This window comes from Theobroma cacao, chromosome 7, assembly GCF_000208745.1.
Source record: "Theobroma cacao cultivar B97-61/B2 chromosome 7, Criollo_cocoa_genome_V2, whole genome shotgun sequence".
NCBI lineage: Eukaryota > Viridiplantae > Streptophyta > Magnoliopsida > Malvales > Malvaceae > Theobroma > Theobroma cacao.
This window is the reverse complement of record NC_030856.1, coordinates 10,103,441-10,130,932: the sequence shown is the minus strand read 5'-3', so window position 1 is coordinate 10,130,932 and position 27,492 is coordinate 10,103,441. Positions and strand designations below refer to the sequence as shown.

Sequence of the window (27,492 nt, the reverse complement as noted above, 5' to 3'; positions counted from 1 at the left end):
AAGTATGAAGTTTGTACTCCAACACAGTGTCTCCATAATATTTAAAATATTTATTTGCTCGCGTTATCTTTACTTAGTAAAGACACGCGACCCTATTAACGTCATTTTCTCCAAAAATCCTCTCATTCTTCTTCTCCTCTACTTAGATTGACCATATACTTCTTCTTCATGGAAAATTTTGATACTGAATAAAATATTAATATTTTAATATTATTTTATTCTAAAAATTTCTTCTTGTCTCCTCTTGTCACCTTGGTACCAAAAATATCTTATTATGACTCAATTGACTTTCAAATCACTTTTTATCTTGCAAATTTTTTTTTGATAAAAATATCATTATTTTATTATTATTTTCTCGTGTGCAGAATGTTTTATCCCAAACTATTCCTTTCATTTTTCATCATTTCTAAACATTATAATTAACCTCAATTGGCATCCAATAAGCTTTATTAGTCACCATATCAAAGTGTCATGTGGGGGTTTTGCAGACAACCCAACCGTGCGGCCTTGGGCTCGCCCTTAGCTTGGCTTCCGAATCCAAGTCAGCTTAATATGCCTAACAATTGATTTCTCAAGGCCACAAGGACCAAGAGGCAACACAATAATGCAAGGATGCAATGCAACTTACCAACCCTTACACATAAGGCTTTCGGCCTCTAGTGCTCACCCCTCACCCGCACACAGCACAGGCAGCACGCACCCAGCACAGGGTATTCGGTTGGCAAGCACACAGCACCCTCACCAACACTCTGGACAGTGCACACTCACACCAGCAAGTAGGAAATGGCCTAGGCTAGCAAGCACACAAGTAGAATATTAAGGGGAGAATAGTGGAAGAGAGAGTTAGAGAGTTTTTGAGTGAATGAGAGTGTATTGATTCTCAAATATGCTGTACAACAATTTACAAAGCCTATATATAGTGTGTTTCCCTCCAAAATTTTCCAAAATTCTCCCTAAAAGTCAAACAGCTGATGGGATGGCTTTTGGCGGGAAACTCCAAAATTTGGGCACTGTTGGGCGGTTCAGGCTGGCTAGGTGCTACAATAGGTGGGCTAGAGTGTTGGGCCTCGCATAGGCGGGCTGCTTGGGCACTGGGCTAGCAGGCTGGACTGGGCCACGCACAGACTGTCTGTTTGGGCTGTGCGGGCTATCTGTCTGGGGCTGTGCGGGCTGGCTCACCCAGGGGCCTGTTTTCTGCATCCCTGCCAATAGCTTCTTCTTGACTAGCACACCCTAGGGGGGGTTCATCTCCCAACGATACTCCCCCATGTTCCATCACTCCGCCACACCTCCGGGCACCCTCTACGGGTCTGAACCGCACCTTGTGATAAAAGTACGGGGTATTACAAGTTTTCCCTTCATGGTCTTCTCCTACCTCTTTGTCTTCATGTAATTTAGACTTTTTAACTTCACTCACCTCTATTCCACACTTAACCCAATTAATCTCATTACCCTTTTTAGAGCCTTGATCCATTTCTTGCTTGAGATTAAGCCCTTTCAAACTCAACTTGTTATTGTTTTGATGATTTTCAACCTCTTTTTTTGGGCTTTTCTTTGGGTCTTAACTTCTTTTCTTTTTGTTTTAACCCAACCCTCATCCCTTTTATGATTCTTTTCCATTTCAAATTCTTTTTGTTCCGCTCTTTCTTTTGACCCTGCACAATTTTCTTGAGCCATTCCCCAATTTGAATTTCTTTTGTCATTCTCATACATATCAGCTGTCCCTTTATTATGAGTCTACAATCTTGGTGATAGAAAGGTTTTGTCTTGTCTCTACCTCTGACACTTGGGACTTCCCTTCACGTTATCGAATCCGACGTCCACGTGTCCCCAATGTAACACCCCTCTCATTTAAATAAGTAGGTAAGGGCCGGCATGTGAAGAGAAAAAGAAAAGGAAAAAGATAAAAGAGAAGAGAAAAGAAAAAAGAAGAAATGAGAGAGAAAAAAAGAAGAAGAAAAGTTAAGTCGGCATTGGAAGAAGGAAAAAGGAGAAAAGACAAGAAAGAGAGAAGAAAAGATGGGGGGCCGGTCAAGAGAAAGAAGAAAGAGAAGAAAAAGAAAAAAAAAGAAAAAAAAGAAAGAGAGTGGGGACTCGAGGGAGAGAAAAGAGAAAGAAAGAAAAAGAGAGAGGGGGGAGCGGCGTCTCGGAGAGAAGAAAAAGAAGAAGAAAGATAGAGGGAGCAGCGACATCGAGGAGAAGAATGAGAGGGAAAGAAGAAGAAAGAAAAAAAAAGAAGAAAGAGAGAAAAGCAGCGACGGTGCCGGAGGAGAAAGAGGAAGAAGAAAAAGGAAAAAGGAAGAAGAGAAAGAAAAAGAGAAAGAGAAGTGCCGACTGAAAGGAAGATTCACAGTAAGGGGAGAATGAGAAAAAAAAATAAAAAGGAAGAGAGAATAGCTAAATATACGCGTGAAACAATAGTGAAGTAGCATCCCGCTATTGTGAGGTGAGTGGGTACTAAATTTTAAAACTATATTCGTATAACATATTATATATGTTACACTTAATAGTTAACGAAATTGTGGACAACATGAGTTGGTAGAAAGCCTTAGGTTGTTTGTGTTTGTGACAAGGATTTTAAATTCGTTTTTTTTAACATATATAAATATATATATCTACATGCTTTTAAATACGGAGAAACAAACCTTTGACTGGCTTTTCACTTCAAAATCATACCTTGCAAGTTTGTGTGATATTTAGGCCAATGGCCTTTTGTATTAATTCATGGAATTTGATGATAAATTATCTATTTCACTTAGCATGCTGATTTGGTAAATATGCCATGGTTTGAGATAAAATATACACAACATTGATTTGTGATTATATTGTTTACAAACTATTATGTTTTGCAAATGCATTAAATGGCAATGATTTTTCATTTGAACGCGATTAAGATATGCTGGGTAGGACTTGTTACCATACCAGGTCAAGTATGATCTTTGTGCACAAAGTTGTAATTGTCAATTATTGATATTTGATTTAAAAAGGGGGACCTGAAGCTCTGATTTACGTATGGTGGCATGCGTAGTTCCACGAGTAGGTAAAGGGGGACCTGAAGCCCCGATTTATGTATAGTGGCGTGGGTAGTTCCCACGAGTAGGTAAAGGGGGACTTGAAGCCCCGATTTATGTATGGTGGCGTTGGTAGTTCCCACAAGTAGGTAAAAAGGAGGACCTGAAGCTCCGATTCATTTGGTGGCGTGGGTAGTTCCCATGAGTAGATGATGATGTCGAAAAAGTCAGCCTAAGGGCTATATTAATCTTACCCGAAGATGATGCTCCCTTATGGATTTTTATTTCACTATGCATGGCATTAGCATTTGAAAATTTTTATTTAATGGCAAGTGAAATTTATATATTCATTGGTGATCAATTATTTCGCCTGTTTATATTTGAGACTCTTCATTTTTCACTTGTCATTGAATTTAAATATTGACTGGATGTCGAGGTTGAAAATTTTCTAATACCTTATATACAACTGTTTTCATATATGTATACTTGTGAATTATTATTTTTAAGAATTGCAAGGTATAAAAAAAAAAAACAAAATCTCTCAGTTTTATGGAATGTATTTTCTACGCTTACTCTTGAATTTATAAACATTCCACCTTCATGTTTATTTCCCCTCCTCGCCTGCTCATGGGGTCGATGATGTTCACTGAGTTTGAGACTCACACCCTTCTTATTTTCTCTTTTTGCAAATAGAGATCAGTCTAACGTGTAGTCATCAGTGCGTACGGACCACCGTAGAGTAGGTAAAGGCATCTCCTAACCCCGCTCCGAGTCACTCCGCTTTTAGGGTTGTGTCGGAACGAAATTGCTAGATGTTGAAAAATGTTGTTAACTCATTAACGTGAATTGTTATTATTTTGAATGGAGTAGACAGTAGTTTAATTATTAATATTCGCTTATGCACGTGATTATATGTATTTAATGAATCTAGTGAAAGTCTTAAATGAGGCTTGTTCGGGACTTAGCGAAAATCTCTCGGAAGTCTTGAACGCCGGTAGTGACCAAGGGGGGGGTCATTACACCCAATTTTTTAATCAGTTGTTTTGGCAATTTGTTTTGTCTTCCTTTCACTACCATGAACGGTTTTCCGATGGGCTCAGTGAATCCTTTACCACCTCTTTACCTTTTTTCATACCTATTATTTGCCTTTCAATTTCAACTTTTTCTATTTCAATTATAGAAGTTCTTAAAGTCACCTTCTTCTTATTTACTTGAATTTGAGGAAAATATGAGATTTTCCCTATACTTTCCCCTTCCACCAATAAAATTGCATAGTCAAACCTCTCTTTGTTAGTTGTGGCACGATCAACTTTTAGAAACCTACCCCACCTATTACCTAACGCCTCAAAGAACTTGACATTTCATAGATGTATAGGGACCTCTTTAACCTTCACCTACATCGTATAATTCTTGGTTTCCTCTTTGACATTATAAGGTGCTATGGAGTCAAACCACAAATCAAAAATCTCACTATAAGATTGTAGTAGAGTTTCCATTGTTTCTTTCTCCCCAAAGGTAACAAAGGCATGAAGACTGCCAGCTGGTTTAACTTTCACAGTAACACCTTCCAAGGGCATGGCGCTCTGGATTGATTTACAAGCCATTACCTTTCTCAACTTACCAATAGCGCTCCTTTGAAGCCATTCTATCTCATCCTTTGCTATTGAAATCTTAATATTAATTTGTCCCTCATTCCCATTTTCGCCCCTTATTTTTGAGGTAGATACTGGTTTGGTGCCACCTAGTTATCTTCCTTTTTGTAGCTCTGAGAACCTACTAGCACCTCTCTGTACATGCTAATCACCTTGTTTCTTCCCTCTTCTTTGTTGTTTTCTTTGGATCGTTAAGTGCCGTGATAGCTTTTTCCTCCTGTTGGATCTGCCTCTTTCACATTAAACCTCCTCCCATCCACACTAATACCCGACCTGTATCTAACAACCTTCCTCATTTCCGATTCATATCTGAATCTGACAAAGTCATAGTTACAGTCCTTATCGCGCTTCCCTTTTGGTATAAAGATTAAGTTCAGGTCATTTGGCGTTGCACCACCACGCATTTCTAACTTTAATGAGATCGAAGACTTGCTCGGCAAATAAATATTTACCTTTGAAGACTGTTTCATTTCTTGAGATCCAAACTATCTATATGATAGTGTACAAAGCTGTGACCCATATCAATTTGTTTTCCAGCTGGTTACCGAAGTCGAGCCATGAAAAGAAGCACATTTCAGGGTCACAATGGGAAACCCAATTAGCGTTCCAAAGCAAAGCCCACCAATAACAAAGGAGCCAAGTTTTTTAACATTGGAAGAAAAGATGACTGATGGTCTCTCTTTCTTTTTTGTAGATAACACAAGTGGTAATAGTGTCACTTATTATTCCTTTGCTAGCAAGACTATCCTTAACTGTTACACCACCTTGAAGGAGCTGCAAACAAAAGACTTTAATTTTGTAAGGGCAAGACTCATCCAAATTTTTGGCCAATGACCAGGACGTGGGGAGTGAGCTTGCAAAACTTCTCTACAAAAAGATTTCGAAGTATATTTGCCACTAGAGCTACTTCTCCATAGTAAGTTGTCATGGAAACCTTTTCCCAGAATTTGGCCTCCAAGAAGTTCCTTGAATTTCTGCCATTGAGCATTTTTCCATCTGAAAATGTCGTACGTAAGTTCTATATGCCATCACCATTCGCCTCCCATGCAATTACCAAATTTAGCAACACGACCCAGCTTTTTGATAGCAAGAGCGAAGATTTAAGAAAAGGAGAATTTAAATATATGGCTGTCAATCAAATGTCACCTTAATAAATTCAAATTATTTTAGATTTGAATGGATTTCAACTTCGAATTATTTTAGTTTTAGATGTAATATAAGACTCCTTATAATTATTTTTCTTTTTTTTTCAAGTACATTTAATTAAATATATGGTGTCTACTATTTAAGTAATCTTTATTTGTTAAGATAAAGGCTTGTTATACACATGTAGGATAATTGCCTTAGGCGACAGGTACAAATTAAATATAATATAAGAATTAGTTTCTGCTCTCTAATAATTATAAGGATTTTACACTATTTTTTATCTTAGATAATTGATTTTTATTATAATTAATTAACTCAATGACAAATAATTAGATAACCACTAATTAAATCCTACATACTCCAACCCATCATGAATAGTAAAAGGACTGAAATATTGTTCTTTTCATCCAAACCAAACAACTAATACATTGAGTGAAAATTGTAATACCGTAGTGAGTTTGCAGTCTGGTAACTTATGATAGTAAATTTGAATCCACATTAATGTAATCTTATCAATTATCATAAACTAATATACGATATATGTTTTTTTTTTTAAAAAGTAATAATTGTTTTCTTTCGTTATAATTTTAAACAATAATGATAATCCATTTTATTATGGAATTCAATTATTATAAACAATATATGCATGTGTCAAATTAATTAAAAAATTTAGAAATAAAAAGAATGAAAAATAAACTCAAAAAAGCAATATAGGACGGTTTCGACTTATTTAATGAATACTCAACCAAAGATGTATTGGTTATTTTTGACAAATCGAGTTAACATACAACAAAGAATAAAAATAAATAAATTAGTTGACACTAAAATATTAAATTATTCTCTATGTATATATACAAGTAATTTTATATATAGACAAATATTATTTGATATAACTATTGCAATCATTTACATGCATTTGCGAATGAATATGAATGGAATCTCACCCAAAATATATAAAGCAAGTATCCCTAAAACATGGGAGTGCCCATTTCCAAAATATTTCTTATGCATACTTAACTCAATATATGAAATTACAGTACTTTTCCAGCTGAGATAGGTTAAAGAATTGTAGTGTCAGATTATAATTAGTTAATGAGTTTCTGAGACAGCTGAAGAGGATTGAACTAGCTCTGCTGTTGCTGTTATCCCACAAGCCTGGAAGGGTCAAAACAGGAGTGTCCTCGGCTCCATTCTGATTCGCAGTCATAGCAGAACTTGTAAGTACACCTACACAACAACAGTAAAGAAAAAATAAATGTTACAATTGGTTAAGATGAGACAAAGAAAGAGCTGATTGTTGACTCAATAAACAGCAAAATAAACATGGAAAGTACAATAACAACACTTTTCTATTCTAATGCTTAGTTTACAGTTTAACAGTGAACTAGCTAAGGAGAATCATTGAAATGCATCTATAATATGACCATGCAAACTTCCTTTCAAGTCTTCATATTATAAAAAGCTTTGAAAGCTTAGCTTATAACCACACTTCTGTTAGGCTAATTAAGCTTATGGTCAGCCAAGTTGTATATATAGGATAGAAGATTTCAGCTTAGAAACTTCAACTGTAGAACAGAAGATTTCAATTGGCCGACTATAAGCTTCGGTTCTATAGTTACAGCTTTAGAAACTTCATTGTTATTTTCAATCTTTTCCCTTCCAATACATTAGAAAAGTAAAATAGACAGCTACAATCTGATCTCACTCCCCTTGTTATGGGGAATTGTTGTTGAGTATGAATACTGAACAATATATGAAGCATGAATTCTTCTGATACCACCAAAACATGCCTGGTTTGATTTAGAGGTCTAAAAGCCAGGTTAGTTTCTTGTGTTGGGCAGCAGATTTGTTGGTAGGAAAAATTTACAACAGCAACAATTATGTGTTTCTAAAATCATGATCAATCAAGTCTTGTACACCCTTGTTCTTGAATTTTCATCATATAATATCTCTAGACATCACTGAAAATTATTCTAACATCTAAAGGTAAAGAATTAATAGCATTGTGCACACTAAAGAAATAGGAAAGAAATTAAAAGCAACTCACCCGCATTCTACTTTGTTAGATCCCTCTGTCGTCTTTCCAGCAAAGTTGTTGCAATTTGGACATCTCTTCCAATTTTCCTTCTTAGAAAGCTTCAGCAGTGCTAAATAATAATATTCTTCTTCCTCTATCTCACAGTTTACCAATTCCTTATATTCATCACAATCCAAATCTTCATGGCTGAAACCTTTACACTCAGCACAGATTTTTACAAGGCATTCAGGGCACTGAAATTCTATCACATCAATAGCCTTCCCATCATCTGTTAACCTAAATGGGCAATCCTCGGAAGGACAATCAAATTCCAGAACTGGAGGGGTTCGAGAGCAATGCAAGGCATCTTTCCATCTAGAAATCACTTCCCCTGGCAGGATGGATTTGCATTGTTTAGGAGTTATCAAAGTTCCACAATTCCACACTGGACACTGAATCTTTATTATATTTTCCTTCATCTTCGTCGCGATATGCTGGCGAGTACAATCAAAGCAGAAAGAGTGGTCGCATCGATTCCTCCTAAGCATCATTGAAGTTGGTTTTTCTTCCATGCAAATTTTACATAACCCAAGACCTTTAGAAGAACCACTAGCGGCTTTAGGGTAGGATTCATCGATTACTTTCTCTTTGCCTTTCTGCTTCTTCGTTGGACCAGATTCCGGGGAATGAATTTCATGCAACTTTCTTTTACGACTCACGTTTGAGGAGCAGCTCCGCACGCTTCGTCGACCCTCTGGCGTTTCAGCTGCCAATCCGGCATCGTAGCAAGCCCCGGGGGAGCTGGAAGAAGATGCCCCGGTTGTTTTCTTTCTCCTTGAACCCGTTTTCTTCTTTTTTATTGCGACCGAAAGGGGAATTTAGTAGGCGATATCAAAACTGAGCCTGATGTGGTGGTTGTTTAATTACCCAAGGAGGAGGAATTGGGGAATTGTTAGATGTTTCTCAGTAGAATTTAGGGTTTTGGGTTTAGGTCAGGCTGCGCAAAGGAAGGTAACAATTTGATTAGGTTCGGTCTCCTTTATTCTTTTATATGTTTGTTGTTATATATAAAGGCCAATATTCTAATTCGACACAAACAACTTCTTTTGTGGATAATTTCTTTTTTTTTGAAAAAAAAATTAACTGACAAAATAGTACCAAAAGAAGAAAAAGAAAGAATCCCAATACAAGCATGAAAGTGAAATAACTGAGATGAACATCTGTCTTCGATCTCTTCCTAGGAAAGTTCTTAAATACAAACACCGAAAACTGAACTTTATACTGTTAATGCTTAGCAGGGATTCTCATCAGAAGCATCGAAGAGCTGATGAGGCTCAAGCTTGGCCCTACAAACTGGACAAACCGAATGCTTAGAAAGCCAAGTATCAGCGCATTGCAGATGAAACCCGTGATTACAACCGGGGACCATTCTAGCAGGCTGCTCAGCCTCAATCTCATCGAGACAGACCGCACACTCAGTCCCCAAGACAAGCTCTTTCCCTGTTACGTTGGGCAGCTTCTCAAGCTCCGAAACAGATAACCCTTTCTTAGCCGCCTGCTTAACCGATGACAACCCCGAATTACCAGTCCGAAAATTCATAACGCACCATAAAAGACAGATGTAAACAATAAAAACCGCGCTCGCCCCAGCGCATGGCAGAAAAAGGAATAAGAAAACATAAGCGAGCATTGGGTGGTCGCTGCCGGCGGTGATGGAGAAGGAGAAAGAAGAGGTGGAGGGGTGCCCTCCATGGCGCATAATAGTCAGCTGGTTTAGTGGGAAAGTTTCGAAGTTTCGTGGGGTTTTCGCTTTTTTTTTTTCCTGATAATGAACAAAAATAATTCAAACTTGTTTTTTTTTTTTTTTTGGATGAAGGGAAAAACAACTTCTTATCTTATGGAGTTGTAAGTGTTTTTCAATCTATTTTTGAAAAATATCCATACGAGAAATCTGGGCATACCCTCTCGAAATCACAGCAGGCAAACCATAAGAAGCAAAATATCCCCTTATACACACTGCACCTTTACAAAAGGATCCCTGACTCGGCCATTGACACTATACTTCAACAAAACCAAAGATTTCTGTACACAAGTGTAATGTAAAAGTAGCCCTTCCGCGGCATACAATTTTTAAACATGCAGCAACTGCATTCCATGCCTCTAAACAGAGTAAACAAAACTTTCACAATACCTGATTCCACCTAAAAACTCCTTCTCGGGTTTTACCTGCAGCGGTAGCAGGACTCCCACTTCCATAGCTATCAGTGGTGGATCAGCAGCCAGTAGCGTCCCCTGCACCAGAAGAGAATTATTTGTATAGACATTCAGAAGCTCATGTTGTCTCCGCTCAGCCTCCTTTGCGAGCTTGTCGCTTCTTATTTTGTTTCTCTCAATACATGCATACCTGATCTCCCATCTCCCCATTTGGACTTTCAATCTTTCAAGCGGTAAGACCCATCTTCTTAAGCTCCATGGTACTAAATATGGATGATTTGCCGCTTTAACAGCATCACTTGAGATGCTTTCCACCGCCTAGAAATATGAAGTTGTAGACACCAATTTTGTTTGAGATTAATTTTTTGTAAAATTAAAATTAAGGTTATTTTTTTACAATTGAAAAAGTATAAAAAATACCAAAAAAAAAAAGAATATAGGATCAAATAAACAATGCCTTCTCCGATCCTATCTATTATTTCTCAAATTCATATAAATCCTAAAATTGTTAGATTTTAGAATTTATACATTAATATTTATCTCTTAATTTTAGATTTTAGATTTTGGAATGGACCCCTTGGCGTTCATGATCACCAGCAGACTCTGGCAACCCTTTTAACATAGAGACTTTTTTTTTTTTATAATGCATGGTTTATTTCCATTAAAAAAGGAAGGTTACTTATTACTTAATTTCATAACCTTCCCAATGCTCCTCACAAACGAAGCAGTCATTCATTTTTTTTTTTTTAAAAGGAGAGAATAGATTCATTTCATTAAACTAGAAAGAGCAGGGAAGAACAACTTCCTATACAAATCAAAAGTCTTTAGCCTCTCTGTATGCTTTTTATATTTGAAGGAGCGGTGATGCAATCAATTAATTAATTTTTTGAATTCCTTGAAAGAACATTATTGTTGTGTATTTAATTGGATATTAATATTTGGAAACTATCATTGCCTATCAATCTTTTAGACTTGTATACTTTAATTTGATTAATTCGAGTTTTTTTTTTAAAAAAAAAACCTAATTTTATTCATCATTAATTACCAGTATGTCATACGAGTTTTTAACTTGATTGGCAGAAAACTTTATCTGACATAAAAGATCTGGCATGGGAAATCATCAAAACACTCTCACCACTGCACAACAGAAGATTGGCAGCAAGCATCTCCACAAAATCCTAATCCTGCATTTAAAAACACCTAAGAAATTAGCCGAAAAGTAGTGTCACATGTATCGACACTAAATGATTCAAAGTAGAAAATACAATAGTAAAGATTGGCCATTCAAAGCATTAGAAATCAAGCCAAAAACATGCTTTGAGCAACTCCAGAAAAGCAAAAAACTTAGCCAGCAGCATTTGACCGCAAAATTGTCCTAAAGACAGAACCAAGTCAAGACAGATCAACAAAGAAAACGAAAACCTCAAAAGAACCACAAAGATTGGACAACAAACATATTTGTCCCCCGTCACTCGTCATTGTAATGAGCTCACAGAAGTCCCTTTCATCAGAATGCCTCCAAATGCAACAACAGCCACCAAAGAAAGAGATCGCCAAGCAGCAAAAGCAGCCCCAAGGAAAAACAAAGCCTGCAAATTTTTCTTAATGTAAAATTAAGATAATTAAGTCTTGTATACCTTGGGGTGGAACTAATGGGAAACGGAAAATGCACTTAGTTAATTGAGAGAATGTCTGTAAACTTAAGGAATGTGGTGGTCTTGGCATCTCTGATCTCGGGATAAAAAACAGGGCGTTACTTAATAAATGGATTTGGCATTTCGTATCTAGTCAGACACTTGGTGGAGGAGTATTATAGCTGAAGAAAACGGTTACAATCCTACTGAGCTTATCCCATGTGTGAGTGAAAATAAGAGAGTTTCAAACACTTGGCGAAACATCACTGGCCCCTTTCCCCAAGTAACTGTTTTTTTAACTCAGTTTCTGTGGGTATGGTTTTTTTTTTTTTTTTTTATTGGAAACGGTCTTAATATCTGTTTCTGGCATGATGGCTGGATGGAGGAGGTGCCACTCAAAATCACCTTTCCACGAATTTATGCTCTTTCAATCAACAAGTCAGGTACTGTCTCTGAATTCGGGAAGTGGTTGAATAACAAATGGTTATGGGAAATCAAACTCAAGAAAAGGCTTTTCGACTGGGAAACAAAACAATGGGAAACTCTCAATACAAAAATCAACGATATATTGGTTGATAACAGTGAAAAAGACAAATAAAGTTGGAAAGGGTCCACAAATGGCGTCTACTCTATTAAGAATTTTTATAGGGCGTGTGTGGCCGGGAACAATGCTGATAATGCTAATTGGAATGCAGTTTGGGAGGGCTTAGCTCCTCTGAAAGTTGAGATGCTTTGTTGGTTAGTTTTAAAAGGCAAACTGGCTGTTAGGGCAGAATTTAGTGAAGACATGTATGATAGCTTCAACCTCCGCTTACTGCTTGTTTTGCTGTAAAAATTAAGAAACCATTAACCATTTGTTTTTTACATGCAACAAGAGTTGGAATATATGGGTTACATAGTTGCAAGGGTGGGGGGGTTTCAAAAGGAAATGCGTAGGATTTCTTCTGTGCGTGGATTGGGGTGAATCACAATAAGGAGCTTTTCATAACTTGGAGAATGGCATTCTTTGGTATTTTGTGGTCTTTGTGGCTGTTTAGAAACGACATGGTATTCAATGGCAAACAATGGGACAGACCTCAACTCATCGATATTGTCAATACTAGAATTGCTTGATGGATTAAAGCAAAATGGGAAGAACAGCAACTTTCAGTTCTGGATTTATTCAGGTTTCCCATGTTTGGTTTTATAGCAATAAGTCATTCACCACCTGAGTAGGGTCAGCTGAAATTCAATGCCAATGGGGCGGCTAGAGGTTGTCCGGACAAAACTGGAATAGGAGGGGGTCCTTAGGGATGCTTATGGTGGAATTAAAATTCAATTCTCAAAATCTACTGGCTGGGATTAAAGCTGTTAGTGAAGCTTTTCTTTTATTTACTGCCTCCACTTGAGTTAACAATTTTGAGTTAATTATTGAAAGTGAGTCCACTAATGCAGTCCGATGGACCAAGTTTCCCAAAGAAACTCAATGGAGGTTCAAGTATATTATTCAGCAGATTGATTAAGTTTAAAACTAAAGTTGGGAAATGGAATATTGTTCGTTATCCAAGATCTGGGAATAATATTGCCGATATGCTCGCTAAAGAAGGAGTGGGCAGGACTGATGATCTGTTGATGGTTATGTCTTAATTCTTTCATTGCTGATTTTATTGCTCAGTTCTGAATTTCTGACTGTTACCCGTGTATTTTTGCTGTGATCTCTTTGATGGTGATTGTGTTCTTCTTGCTTTGTTTCTACTGGGGTTGCCTTTTCTGGTTCGATTAGTTTCTTTGTTCCACCACTTCTGTTGATGCTGGTTCTTTTGGTTTCCATAGGTGTTGGTCTTCCGTTATTTTTGGCAGCTTCTACTCTGATTGATGGTTGTGCCTGGCTGCAAGATTTGCTGCGGACCTCGTCTCTTTGGTCTTTATCTTGATGCCATTGCTGGGATTTATTTGCATTTTGATTAGTGATTCTGAGATTTCTGCTTTGAGATTGTGGACTCTGCTTGTGCTGGAACCTCAAGATCTTGAGTTTGGTTGATATGGCTTTTTGTTGATTGTTCAATGATTGCGCCGTTGGTGATTGGATTTTTTTTCTTTCTTTTCTTTTGGGTTTCCCTTTGTGTTGTTTTTTCCTTTTGGCAATTGTTTTGCCCTTTGGTTTGTGTTTTTGGACAATTTTGTTTATTTCCTGTGAGGTGGAGCTCTGTCTCCTCTGTTTCTTTCTATTTGAGGTTTTTTAACCTTTTTTTTTATATATATATATATAGCAAATCTCTCTTTCAAAAAAAGAAAGTCTTGTATACTTGTTTGATTGATTTCTAGAATTTCAAAAAAAGATGGAGATTATTTTTTAAATGAAAAATATGTCTCATTTTGAGTTTAAAATAAACAAAAAAATTTAGTTGAAATTAAAAAATTAGGAAAAAATATAAAAAAATGTTTGATTCTAAAAATAAATATAGCTTAAACATTAAAAAATAGTTCAACATTTAAATTAAGAATCACGTCGTGAAGCTTTAGTACATGAATTGAAATTAATTAAGGTTCCAGCTAGCTAGCTAGCTAGCTACCAAAACACTAAAATTGATCTTAAAATGAGCCCAAAGATTTATGAAAATGAAATGAAAACAAATGACGATTTACTTTAGAAAGAGTTTAATGATAAGAGATTATAATTAAATTAATGGAGACAATAGGGATATGTATGGTTTTGAAAATATTGAAAAACATATGTTCAAACTAATTATGGTAAAATTAGAAAAAAAAATAAAATTTATAGCAGTAATTTAGAAAGATTTGATCATTTGCGTAATTTTTATACATTTTTTAATTTTAGACATTTTCAAATTTCACATATAAGATAGTCTTTAATTTGAATTTGATAAGCTACAAATTTTATACTTTTTCTATGTGCCATGCATATATATATGTATGTACATGATTGTATTGTAACCTTTCGAAAGGGGTAAATGCCCATATTAATTAGGCTTAATTATCTTCCAACAACTGTTTTGACCTTGTCAAACTTGGGGATAATTTTAGTCCACACATAGAACCCAAATAAGGCATTTTATGTTTTTATTAAAATACCCAAAGTTCCAACACTGATCCGTCTAGTGCTAAGTGTTTATACAAATGAAAGGATGAGATTTAATAATTCATGAGGTAATCTACAAATTAATATGTAAAATATTAATTGATTTGATTCAGTAACTAAGTAATTGCCTATGTCAAGTGATCAATGATTGAAACAATTAAAACTTGAAATAGAAAGACATTCTTTTTTTTTAAAGGTAATAAAAAGATTCTTCTTTACAGACACTTGTATTTTATTTGTAAGACCACCATTGGAAGTATTAGATGTACGGTCAAAGAGATCGAACTATTATAAATGTATAAATGCTCATATAATCTCTTTTAGCTTCTTGTCAATAATAAGAAAATGATTTGTTGAAATATAATCTTAATTTAAGATTTCAGATTCCAGTCTTGTCGGTGATATAATTTTATTTTGTTTTCTTTTAATTAATTTTGATTTTTTCTAATGAATGCATTTGGTCATATATATTAAAAGTTGTTTAAATAGAATCTATCTTTTTTACTCATATATGTAATTGCGATAAAAAAAAAAGTCAAAATTTCATATCTTAATAATAATAATAATAATAATGAATCGGATTTGATGGACCAGAAAATCGGTATGCAATCAAATTTTACAGTCTGTAATCATTCCATATTATTTATTTTGCTTTGAATCGACATTTATGAAGCTATACTTTACAATTAAGAACACCATTTCCATAAATAACTCTTCACCAATCAACTAAGTAATATTGAGTAGGGGGAAAAAGAAAACCCTAGAATCCACCTCTATAAATTCCCTACTTTCGTATAAACCAAGACCATGTTGCCGTCTTCTTCAACAAAGCAAGTATTTTATAGGGTTTTGAGAACTACATCAACCATGGGGTTTACAAGCAAAATGTTAGGTGCTCTTAAGAGTTTTGGGGGTTGCTCTTGCATGGGTACCCCAAAGGCTGATAATTACAATCGCATGAAAAAAACAGATGAGCCATGCGAGGGAAAGGAAGTTGCAAATGAGAGTATCAACTCCAAGAATGATGATCTTGGCCAGGAGCAGGAGGGAAATATGGCTAGTGTCAATTGGAACCAAGTTACTGTGGACTCACTTGTTTATGATGAGGTATAAGTATATTCATGTCAATATATACTTCTTAATTTATTTTTGAATTTGTAATTTTTCGCCCTAGTTTTTATCTTGTCCATAGTCAACTTGGGCTTAGATTTTAGTTATATATGTTTGTTTTTATTTATTTAAAATTTTTTAGTTTATGTATGTCTACAAGAAGCCATAAAAAAATTTGAAATTATGTTGACGTTATTTTGATTGCTTAAGGGCATTTATCTCTAATTTTCTATATAAATTTCCAACGTTTTTTTTTTTCGGAGTATGTATATAATAAGTTGAAGTTATATTTGCTGAGAAAAAAAAAGGTTGAAGTTATATAAAGTATATGTATGTATGCATGGATAAAAAATAAATCTAAATATAATGGGACATTTGTTATGCATATATAATTCAATTTCATGGTTGATTTCTTTGCATTCATTGGCAGGTTGAAGAAGAAGAAGAAGACGAGGAATCAGCCAGAGGAGATGATAAACAAGTCAAGAATTATTCTGAGGAGAAACCAAAGTCAGGGAGTGAAGATTAGTCATGACATGATGAATATAATGTCTAATAGTAATTTTAGTAGGCTATATATCTGACTTAATTTATCCAAAGTTGCTTCATAGAGATTTGCTCTATGAAATTGTCTAGATTTTAGAGATTTTTATTTTTCTAATTACTTTTTCCTAGCCATTTTTTTGGTCTTATTTTACTTGTTCCTTGTCTGGAAAAGAAAAGATAAATCCATGTCATTATATTGGGCTATCCAACTTGAAGTGTTTTCTATGCGCAAAAAAGATTTGAACACCCTTGATTAAATCAAAGCCAAATTGTAATAAATTAAATAATTTGTTTTGGTATTGCTGAAATTTCTCCTTGCCAACAATCTGTTAAACATGTTAAAGCCTTTATAATGGTCCCTTCTTATGTCATCCTATGCTATAAATTTATTAAGGTGGATGGTTCCTCCTTTTGAGACAATTTATTAATCCAATGATGGGACTTTCTCTAACATCTTTTTCGATTTTATATGTTTGAATATTTGACTCGTTAATTAGCAAAGCTCGAATCTCCTTCTCTCAAAGTATAAAAAAAAAAAAATACACAAATCCTCTCCTGCCAACAGCAAACATGAATGGGCATATTTCTCCAATACTTTTGCTGGATCAGAACAAAAGATCTTGAGTTTGTAATACTAAGCAAGCAAAACACAGAGTCACAGGGCCAAAGACTATACATTTTGCTCATAGAGAAAATATGACTATACAAAGCTAAATTCCCTTTAAAATAATCCACCTCGAAGAATCACTAGTCTCAAATAAATTTATCCATATTCCCGAAGCCACTTCCCCTGCAAATAAAATTCCATCGTAGTTGAAGCCTCCTTATTCGCCTCTTGTACTTCACTCATCCAAGTTATCACATCATGTTGATTGTTCAAGCCTCGGCTTCAAGCTCAATCGCTCTCGCCACCATCGATTCTTGGAACACCTTCTCCTCCTACCACTCATCCCATTTATCCTCTTATTTCTTCTTCCTTGTTATGTAGTTGATCCATTTCTAGTCTCACTTTCTTCGTCTTTTCCTTCGCTTCTTTCTTCTCGTTGCTCTGTTCCAACTCCTAGCTCTTAAGAGCTTCGATTTTGCTTGCCAGTTTGGTTAGTTTGACTTCATCAGCGTCGTACAAGTTTTTCGCCATCTGAATCTCCGCCTCGCCATTGATGACCGTTGAATCTACCATTTTCTTAAAACCCAGTTCGGCTTCTTTATTTTCTTTTTGCTCCTTTAGTACGAATTTTCCATGAAAATAAGAGGAAAAGAAAAGAAAAATAAAGTGATGAAACAATAAATAATGGTTAAAGAAAATAAAAATAAAATCAAGATTTAAGACTAAAATATAATAACAAATAATTAGTTGGTACTATTTTTTGAACGGATTTCACGAGATGTTAATTTTTTTCGTATGCAATTATACTCTCGAACCCAAACTCAGTTACGTGGATTGGCTTTTGTTCTTTTTAATCAACTTAATATAAGTTTAGGATCTCAGATAGATTCGATTAGGTGTAAATCTTAAATATTAATATAGAATCTTAAATTATAAAAGGAAATTTTTTTATCTGTCCATGAAGAATTTAAATATTGATATATAAATTATTTTTTGATAAATTTACTTGTTGATAATATTTAAATATTATTTTTTAAAAAAATATTTAAATATTATTAATATATAATTTTTTTAATAAAATCTACCTTCTGATTCCACTTCTTACAAAATTGCAAAAAAATTAGTGAGTACATAATATTATTAAATATATAAAACTCTAAAAAGATAATATAATAAATAAATATTTTTTTTAATTGAGTGGTGTCATTTGACACCACTCTCATGAATATGGGTTCGCCCATACGTAGAAGCTAATGGGACTTAGATAGTTATGCCTTTACCTGCTAACCATAAAGCATTCAGCTTATCCTTATCTCACATACAAGAACCAACCTATTACATCAAGCAGGCTATGCAATGTGAGTTAGATGCCCCAAAAGCTGACGGGACTTGGATAGCTATGCGTTTACCTGCTAATTCTCATGCAATTGAATACAAATGAGTCTACAAAGTTAAGCTTAATTCTGATAGTGAGATATAAAGCAAGGTTGGAAGCTAACAATTATAATCAAAAGGCTAGTTTTGATTACCAGGAGACGTTTAGCCCAGTAGCTATGCATACAACAAATAGATTGTTTTTTGGCTTTAACTACTATTAAAAGGTGGTATCTCACCCAACTTGATATTAACAATGCTTTTTTGAATGGTGACTTGAATGAGACTGTTTCTATGGATTTACCATAGAGATATCAAGTTCAGGAAGAATTTTCATCTAATGTTCACTTGGTGTGAAAATTACATAAATCTCACTATGTACTTAAACAGGCATCAAGATAATGAAACTCAAAGTTCACTAGTTGTTTGCTGACAAATGGTTTTCAACAATTGAAGGCGGTTTACTCTTTATTCACTATGAGTACAAAAAATGGAGGTTTTATTGCATTAATAGTTTATGTTGATGAAATAGTGATTGGTAGCACCTCTATGCAACTTAGAAATGAGGAAAAGAATTACTCAAGCTCCAAATTCAAATTGAAAGACTTAGGAAAACTCAAATACTTTCCTGGACTTGAGGTGGCTCGAGCTTGACAGTGGTATCTTATTATGCCATAGAAAATGCACATTAGATATCCTACAAGAATTTGGCCTTTTGGGTGCAAAACCGGTCTCAACACCCATTGATTATAAACATAAAATTCTAAGACTGAGAAAAAGGATCACTTGCATGATAGCACATGCAGTGTATAGACAGTTGATAGGAAAATTATTGTACCTCACATTAACTAGGCCTGACATTTCTTATGTTGTCCATGTTCTTGCACAGTACATGGACAAGCCTAGTGAGGCTAATCTAAAAGTAGGCTTCAGAGTTTTAAAGTATCTTAAAGGAGTACCAGGACAGGGCATCTTGTTATCAATTGAATCTGATTTAAATTTGCAAGCTCACAATAGCAATGATTGGGTTGGTTGCCTTGATACTAGAAGGTCTGTCACGAGTTATGGGTGCTGCTTGGTGAGTCACTTATAAGCTGAAAGGCAAAGAAACAAAGTGTTGTGGCAAAAGGTCAACTGAAGCTAAGTATCGAGCAATGGCAGCAACGTGTTGTGAGGTTATGTGGTTGATATTTCTGCTGAAAGATGTTAATATTGAGCATCTTAGTGCAGTAAAGTTGTTCTGTGATAACCAGCTCTTCATATATGTAGGAATCCTATATTCCATTAACAAACTAATAAGCATATAGAAATGAATTACCATTTCATCAGAGAAAAAGGTACAAAAGGTCTCATAGCTTCCTGCTATGTGTCTACTAAAATGCATTTGACTGATTTATTCACAAAAGCACTACAACTGAGACCTTTCAAGCATTTCCTAAGTAAGATTAGTATTATGAACATCCATAATACTCACCTTGAAGGGGAAAATTAGATATAAGATTATTATCTTAATGACTCAAAACCAGTTAAATGATAATTGATTAGCTCTTAGGTAATCCGTTAACTAATGTGCCAAAGTTTTGTGGAGCATAGTCTATTCTGCCTCGCAATACAAGGTTTTGTAAATCTTGACGATGATTATCGGCTAGCTTTACCTTGATTTTTCTTTCTGTGGTACACAATTATTCAAGTTGGATTTCAATGCATCTACTAATGCAATATACTCAAATTTCATCCCTCTTGCTTCTTTTCTTGTATCCATTAATTATATATCAAATGACGAATGTCGAAAAGTTGGAAAAATTAATAACAACTAGAACGAATAAAAGAGACATTAAAATTGTCTTTGATATTTGTATTACGAAGGTTAAATCTACCATCACATAGTATTTGATTCAATGACTACATAAGGTCTTAATATTTTTATTCCTTGTAAGACATCAAAAATAGTACAAAAATAACTCCATTAAGTAGACCTAGATGGGAAATCAAGAGAGAAAAGAAAACTTGGTGCCTTATTTAGGCATGCATCTAGGGTGGGCTTGATTAGCAAAAGCACATATCCAACACACAGCAGCAACATAAGGCAGCAAAACTGCAAGGGATTCAAGGAAACAAAGTGTTGGGACCTATATATAATCAATGAAAGAAAATGAAGCACACCCTACAATGAATAATACAAACGTGTAGAGAGATAAGAGAGACCAAATTATAACCTCCACTCACCATCCTTTCCAAAAGTCATCACCTTTGCTTTGCGTTTGGACAGGAGGAGCATGTCGGGGGTACTCAGCTCCTCCCATAGTGGGATAACCAACAGGTGGTGGCGGAGCATTAGCATGCATTTCCACCGCCTTTTCTGCTGGATAGCATTGTTGAGGTGGTTGATATACCTCGCTTGGTCGAGGATATGCTATCAAAAACACCAATTTAATTTAATTAGCCATTCCAAATCACCATTAAAGACTACTTTAATTTACCTACGACATGAAACTACGTTTGATTGTGCAACTGTGAAACTTTTAACCACAAACAAAATCAATCTTACTGTCAAAAATCTCGATTACCATGATCAGTTTACAGCTAGCTAGCAAAGTACATGTATACATCAATCATTCTTCAAAGAAAAACTTACCAGGAGCTTGTTGTTGATCGTAGTGTGCCATGACTAGAGCCGAAGAGGATGTTGTTGAGATCTAACTGTGTGTTGGTTCAAGTCAATTTGCTTAAGAGAGTGAAGAATTAGGAAATTGAGGAGGGGCTGGATTTGATAGGTACTTGTATGGAAGAGCTAGCTTGTTGGACGGGGCTTACAAGAGAGTCAAAACAAGAAAAGAAAATTCATCAACAATGACCTAATGGATGGAGCTGCATGATCAGGACTGAATCAATAACGACCATCCATGTAAAAACAAGTTACATGCGTTGCTTCATTAGGTGCCTACGATCTGTAATTGAATCTCTTTTTTTTTTTTTGTTCTAGCTCTCAAATTTATCTCAAATTTTTCAAATGCCGGCCTCCAATCACATTAATTATCAATAATTAATCTTTTTTAACTTTTTTTTGACAAAATTTAGGTAAGGATTAATTTTGAACTATTCGAAGAAGAAGCAATTCTCTTCTATCACGTAAATTTTATTTTCTTCGATCATCTCAAGATTCAAACCTAAAATTTTTAAGATAAAATTTGAAGTTTTAATCGAATAAAATTTTCCTACAATAGATTTATCTAGAGATTTTTATAGCATCTTAATTGTACCTTTGCATGGATATTTGAGTAAAATTTTACTAAATCGACTAATTATAAATGCCTTTTAGATGAACAAAAAATCTTGCAAAAAGGATTTTACAATGAAATTCTTGAAGGAGAAGTGGTGAAAAAGAAAAGAACAAATCTTTCTTGCTTAATTTTCTGTTTTTTTAGAATTAGTATCCAAAAAGCATTTATGAGATGGAAATAGTGGTTGAAATTAAGTAAAAAAAATCTTTAATATTTCAATAAGTTGTTATCATAACTCGCAATATAAAAAATACTTGATTTTCGAACTTCAAATAATAAAATGATCTTACACAAAATATTTGGTTTAATGGTAAATACATATACTTATTTAAAAAATTAAATTCGAAACCCCTTATCAAATAAAAAATATGAAATGTTATTGATTTGTTTGTCGATACTCTTGTACGGGCTTTACAACATTGTGGTTAGACGAAAACCTAAGAAAAGTTCAGGGTCCAAACAAGAGAATACAGCAACGAACCACAATAGAAGATCCACAATCAATCAACTTCAATTCACCCCTCGTTTTCGCCACCTCAACTTGCTTCTTAAACTCATCCATCTTTTCCCTCATTTCCTCTTCGATTCTCACTTGTAAAGCCCCTATTCTCCTCTCCAATTCCCTCTCTTTCTTCTCACTCTCGCCTTTCTCTTTCTCTCAATCTCTCAATCAACAATCCTTTTCTTTTCTAGTCCTCTTTCTAACTCAGACACCTCCTTGTTCGCCTCTTGTACTTCACTCGTCCAAGTGATCACATCATGTTGATTGTTCAAGCCTCGGCTTCAAGCTTAATCGCTCTCGCCGCCATCGATTCTTGGAACACCTTCTCCTCCTACCACCCATCCCATTTCTCCTCTCATTTCTTCTTCTTTGTTATGTAGTTGATCCATTTCTAGTCTCACTTTCTTCGTCTTTTCCTTCGCTTCTTTCTTCTCGTTGCTCTGTTCCAACTCCTAGCTCTTAAGAGCTTCGATTTTGCTTGCCAGTTCGGTTAGTTTGACTTCATCAGCGCCGTACAAGTTTTTCGCCATCTGAATCTCCGCCTCGCCATTGATGACTGTTGAATCTACCATTTTCTTAAAATCCAGTTCGGCTTCTTTATTTTCTTTTTGCTCCTTTAGTACGAATTTTCCATGAAAATGAGAGGAAAAGAAAAGAAAAATAAAGTGATGAAACAATAAATAATGGTTCAGGAAAATAAAAATAAAATCAAGATTTAAGACTAAAATATAATAACAAATAATTAGTTGGCACTATTTTTCGTATGGCCTTCATGAGATGTTAATTTTTTTTGTATGTAATTATACTCTCGAACCCAAACTCAGTTATATAAACCAGCCTTTGTCCTTTTTAATCAACCTAATACAAGTTTAGGATATCAGATAGATTCAATTAAGCACAAATCTTAAATTATAAAAAGAAATTTTTTTACCTTTCCATGTAGAATTTAAAATATTAATATATAAATTATTTTTTGATAAATCTACTTATTGAAAATATTTAAATATTATTTTTTAAAAAGAATGTTTAAATATTATTAATATATAAGTTTTTTAATAAAATCTACCTTTTGATTCCACTTCTTACAAAATTGCAAAAAAATTAGTGGGTTCATAATATTATTATATATATAAAACTCTAAAAAGATAATATAATAAATAAATATTTTTTTTTTATTGAGTGGTGTCAAATGACACCACTCTCATGAATATGGGTTCGCCCATACGTAGAAGCTAATGGGACTTAGATAGTTATGCCTTTACCTGCTAACCATAAAGCATTCAGCTTATCCTTATCTCACATATAAGAACCAACCTATTACCATCAAGCAGGCTATGCAATGTGAGTTAGATGCCCCAGGAGTTAATGGGACTTGGATAGTTATGCCTTTACCTGCTAACTCTCATGCAATTGGATACAAATGGGTCTACAAAGTTAAGCTTAATTCTGATAGTGAGATATAAAGCAAGGTTGGAAGCTAACAATTATAATCAAAAGGCTAGTTTTGATTACCAAGAGACGTTTAGCCCAGTAGCTACGCATACAACAATTAGATTGTTTATTGGCTTTAACTACTATTAAAAGGTGGTATCTTCCCCAATTTGATATCAACAACGCTTTTTTGAATGGTGACTTGAATGAGACTGTTTTTATGGAGTTACCATAGAGATACCAAGTTCAGGGAGAATTTTCATCTAATGTTCACTTGGTGTGAAAATTACGTAAATCTCTCTATGTACTTAAACAGGCATTAAGATAGTGAAACACGAAGTTCACTTGTTGTTTGCTGACATACGGTTTTCAACAATTGAAGGCAGATTACTCTTCATTCACTAAGAGTACAAATAATGGAGGTTTTACTGCATTAATAGTTTATGTTGATGACATAGTGATTGATAGCACCTCTATGCAACTTATAAATGAGGTAAAGAATTACTCAAGTTCCAAATTCAAATTGAAAGACTTAGGAAAACTCAAATACTTTCTTGGACTGGAGGTGGCTCGAGCTTGACAGTGGTATCTTATTATGCCAGAGAAAATGCACATTAGATATCCTAGAAGAATTTGGCCTCTTGGGTGCAAAACCGGTCTCAACACCCATTGATTATAAACATAAAATTTCTAAGACTGAGAAAAAGGATCACTTGCTTGATAGCACAGTGTATAGACAGTTGAGAGGGAAATTATTGTACCTCACATTAACTAGGCCTGACATTTCTTATGTTGTCCATGTTCTTTCACAGTACATGGACAAGCCTAGTGAGGCTAACCAAAAACTAGGCTTCAGAGCTTTAAAGTATCTTAAAGGAGTACCAGGACAGGGCATCTTGTTATCAATTGAATCTGATTTAAATTTGCAAGCTCACAATAGCAATGATTGGGTTGGTTGCCTTGATACTAGAAGGTCTGTCACGAGTTATGGGTGCTGCTTGGTGAGTCACTTATAAGCTGAAAGGCAAAGAAACAAAGTGTTGTGGCAAAAGGTCAACTGAAGCTATGTATCGAGCAATGGCAGCAACGTGTTGTGAGGTTATGTGGTTGATATTTCTGCTGAAAGATTTTAATATTAAGCATCTTAGTGCAGTAAAGTTGTTCTGTGATAACCAGCTCTTCATATATGTAGGAATCCTATATTCCATTAACAAACTAAAAAGCATATAGAAATGAACTACCATTTCATCAGAGAAAAGGTTACAAAAGATCTTATAGCTTCCTGTTATGTGTCTACTAAAATGCATTTGACTGATTTATTCACAAAAGCACTACAACTGAGACCTTTCAAGCATTTCCTAAGCAAGATTAATATTATGAACATCCATAATACTCACCTCGAAGGGGAGAATTAGATATAAGATTATTATCTTAGTTAAATATAGTATTTATATTTATTGCTTTACTTATTGCTTTCACTGCTGTAAATAGGTAGGTGGAATTCTACTGCTGTAAATAGGTGATAACAGACAAACAGTACTTGCAGAGATTTTTTCTTCCCCAATTTTATCCCCTCCAATTTCTGTTATTTTACACCTAATACAACCAGCTCTCTACAAATAACTAGGATTCTTGTATCAACTTTTCTTTGAGGAATAAAAATACGAACCTTCCTTCTCTCTGGTTTGCAAATATTCGATTATTCTCAAAGATGAAGTCTCTTGATCAGGAAATTTGTTATTTAATATTTTCTAATTAAACCACAATTGAAGGCTTTCTTAAACTAATATCTTAATGACTCAAAACCAGTTAAATGATAATTGATTAGCTCTTAGGTAATCCGTTAATTAATGTGCCAAAGTTTTGTGGAGCATAGTCTATTCTGCCTCGCAATACAAGGTTTTGTAAATCTTGACCAGCTAGCTTTACCTTAATTTTTCCTTCTGTGGTACACAATTATTCAAGTTGGATTTTAATGCATCCACTAATGCAATATACTCAAATTTCATCCCTCTTGCTTCTTACGTTTTATCCATTATATATCAAATGACGAATGTCGAAAAGTTGGAAAAATTAATAACATCTAGACCGAATAAAAGAGACATTAAAATTGTCTTTAATATTTGAATTACTAACGTTAAATCTAACATCGCATAGTATTTGATTGAATGAGTACATAAGATCTTAATATTTTTATTCCTTATAAGACATCAAAAATAGTGCAAAAATAACTCCATTAAGTAGAGAAATTATAAGCATGATTAATGTAGCCTAGATGGGAAATCAAGAGAGAAAATAAAACTTGGTGCCTTATCAAGATTTAGGCATGCATCTAGGGTGGGCTTGATTAGCAAAAGCACATATCCAACACACAGCAGCAACATAAGGCAGCAAAACTGCATGGGATTCAAGGAAACGAAGTGTTGGGAACTATATATAATCAATGAAGAAAATGAAACACACCCGACAATGAATAATACAAACGTGTAGAGAGATAAGAGAGACCAAATTATAACCTCCACTCACCATCCTTTCCAAAAGTCATCACCTTTGCTTTGCGTGTGGACAGGAGGAGCATGTCGGGGGTACTCAGCTCCTCCCATAGTGGGATAACCAACAGGTGGTGGCGGAGCATTAGCATGCATTTCCACCGCCTTTTCTGCTGGATAGCATTGTTGAGGTGGTTGATATACCTCGCTTGGTCGAGGATATGCTATCAAAAACACCAATTTAATTTAATTAGCCATTCCAAATCAAGATTAAAGACTACTTTAATTTACCTACGACATGAAACTACGTTTGATTGTGCAACTGTGAAACTTTTAACCACAAACAAAATCAATCTTACTGTCAAAAATCTCGATTACCATGATCAGTTTACAGCTAGCTAGCAAAGTACATGTATACATCAATCATTCTTCAAAGAAAAACTTACCAGGAGCTTGTTGTTGATCATAGTGTGCCATGACTAGAGCCGAAGAGGATGTTGTTGCGATCTAACTGTGTGTTGGTTCAAGTCAATTTGCTTAAGAGAGTGAAGAATTAGGAAATTGAGGAGGGGCTGGATTTGATAGGTACTTGTATGGAAGAGCTAGCTTGTTGGACGGGGCTTACAACAGAGTCAACCAAACCCAAAACGCGTACAAAACAAGAAAAGAAAATTCATAAACAATGACCTAATGGATGGAGCTGCATGATCAGGACTGAATCAATAACGACCATCCATGTAAAAACAAGTTACATGCGTTGCTTCATTAGGTGCCTACAATCTGTAATTGAATCTCCATTTTTTTTGTTGTTCTAGCTCTCAAATTTATCTCAAAATTTTCGAATGCCGGCCTCCTCCAATCGCATTAATTATCAATAATTAATCTTTTTTAACTTTTTTCAGCAAAATTTAAGCAAGGATTGATTTTGAACTATTCGAAGAAGAAGCAATTCTCTTCTATCATATAAATTTTATTTTGTCCAATCATCTCTAGATTCGAACCTAAAATTTTTAAGATAAAATTTCAAGTTTTAATCGAATAAAATTTCCCCACAATAGATTTGTCTAGAGATTTTTAAAGTATCCTAATTGTACCTTTGCATGGATATTTGAGCAAAATTTTACTAAATCGACTAATTATAAATGCCTTTTAGATGAACAAAAAACCTTTTAAAAAGGATTTTGCAATGAAATTCTTGAAGGAGAAGTGGTGAAAATGAAAAGAACAAATCTTTCTTGCTTAATTTTCTGTTTTTTTCAGAATTAGTATCCAAAAAGTATTTATGAGATGGAAATAGTGGTTGAAATTAAGTAAAAAAAATCTTTAATATTTCAATAAGTTGTTATCATAACTCGCAATATAAAAAATACTTGATTTTCGAACTTCAAATAATAAAATG

The 27,492-nt window shown here is 34.7% G+C and overlaps 4 protein-coding genes and 1 pseudogene across 4 annotated transcripts; all 5 read right to left on the bottom strand.

Moving 5' to 3' along the window:
* LOC18594583 (E3 ubiquitin-protein ligase dbl4) lies at positions 6,952–8,607 on the bottom strand. The gene is made up of 3 exons (XM_018124346.1): positions 8,546–8,607; positions 7,857–8,366; positions 6,952–7,036 (listed from the first exon to the last, which is right to left on the bottom strand). Exons 1-3 carry the CDS (start codon positions 8,605–8,607, stop codon positions 6,952–6,954), a joined length of 657 nt encoding a protein of 218 aa, XP_017979835.1.
* On the bottom strand, positions 9,118–9,531 carry LOC18594582 (E3 ubiquitin-protein ligase ATL23). The gene has a single exon (XM_007022187.2). The coding sequence runs from the start codon at positions 9,514–9,516 to the stop codon at positions 9,118–9,120; it is 399 nt and encodes a 132-aa protein (XP_007022249.2). The 5' UTR covers positions 9,517–9,531.
* LOC108662861 (cysteine-rich and transmembrane domain-containing protein B-like) lies at positions 20,221–21,204 on the bottom strand. Its single transcript, XM_018124584.1, has 3 exons — positions 21,026–21,204; positions 20,617–20,803; positions 20,221–20,485 (listed from the first exon to the last, which is right to left on the bottom strand). The coding sequence occupies exons 1-3, from the start codon at positions 21,054–21,056 to the stop codon at positions 20,437–20,439; spliced, it is 267 nt and encodes an 88-aa protein (XP_017980073.1). The 5' UTR covers positions 21,057–21,204; the 3' UTR covers positions 20,221–20,436.
* Positions 22,033–22,797, bottom strand: LOC108662870 (annotated as a pseudogene).
* Positions 25,003–26,729, bottom strand: LOC18594577 (cysteine-rich and transmembrane domain-containing protein B). Its single transcript, XM_018124583.1, has 3 exons — positions 26,540–26,729; positions 26,131–26,317; positions 25,003–26,000 (listed from the first exon to the last, which is right to left on the bottom strand). Exons 1-3 carry the CDS (start codon positions 26,568–26,570, stop codon positions 25,952–25,954), a joined length of 267 nt encoding a protein of 88 aa, XP_017980072.1. The 5' UTR covers positions 26,571–26,729; the 3' UTR covers positions 25,003–25,951.

Excerpts from the sequence above, each read along its gene's own strand:
- LOC18594577 (XM_018124583.1), bottom strand. The coding sequence starts at position 26,570 with ATGGCACACTATGATCAACAACAAGCTCCTG. Across the intron at positions 26,318-26,539 it reads TGATCAACAACAAGCTCCTG|CATATCCTCGACCAAGCGAG; the intron begins GTAAGTTTTTCT and ends TGTTTTTGATAG. Across the intron at positions 26,001-26,130 it reads GATGACTTTTGGAAAGGATG|TTTTGCTGCCTTATGTTGCT; the intron begins GTGAGTGGAGGT and ends AATCCCATGCAG.
- LOC18594583 (XM_018124346.1), bottom strand. The coding sequence starts at position 8,607 with ATGCCGGATTGGCAGCTGAAACGCCAGAGGGTCGACGAAGCGTGCGGA. Across the intron at positions 8,367-8,545 it reads TGCGGAGCTGCTCCTCAAAC|GAGGAATCGATGCGACCACT; the intron begins GTGAGTCGTAAA and ends AATGATGCTTAG. Across the intron at positions 7,037-7,856 it reads TCTAACAAAGTAGAATGCGG|GTGTACTTACAAGTTCTGCT; the intron begins GTGAGTTGCTTT and ends GTTGTTGTGTAG.
- LOC18594582 (XM_007022187.2), bottom strand. The coding sequence starts at position 9,516 with ATGCTCGCTTATGTTTTCTTATTCCTTTTTCTGCCATGCGCTGGGGCG.
- LOC108662861 (XM_018124584.1), bottom strand. The coding sequence starts at position 21,056 with ATGGCACACTACGATCAACAACAAGCTCCTG. Across the intron at positions 20,804-21,025 it reads CGATCAACAACAAGCTCCTG|CATATCCTCGACCAAGCGAG; the intron begins GTAAGTTTTTCT and ends TGTTTTTGATAG. Across the intron at positions 20,486-20,616 it reads GATGACTTTTGGAAAGGATG|TTTTGCTGCCTTATGTTGCT; the intron begins GTGAGTGGAGGT and ends AATCCCTTGCAG.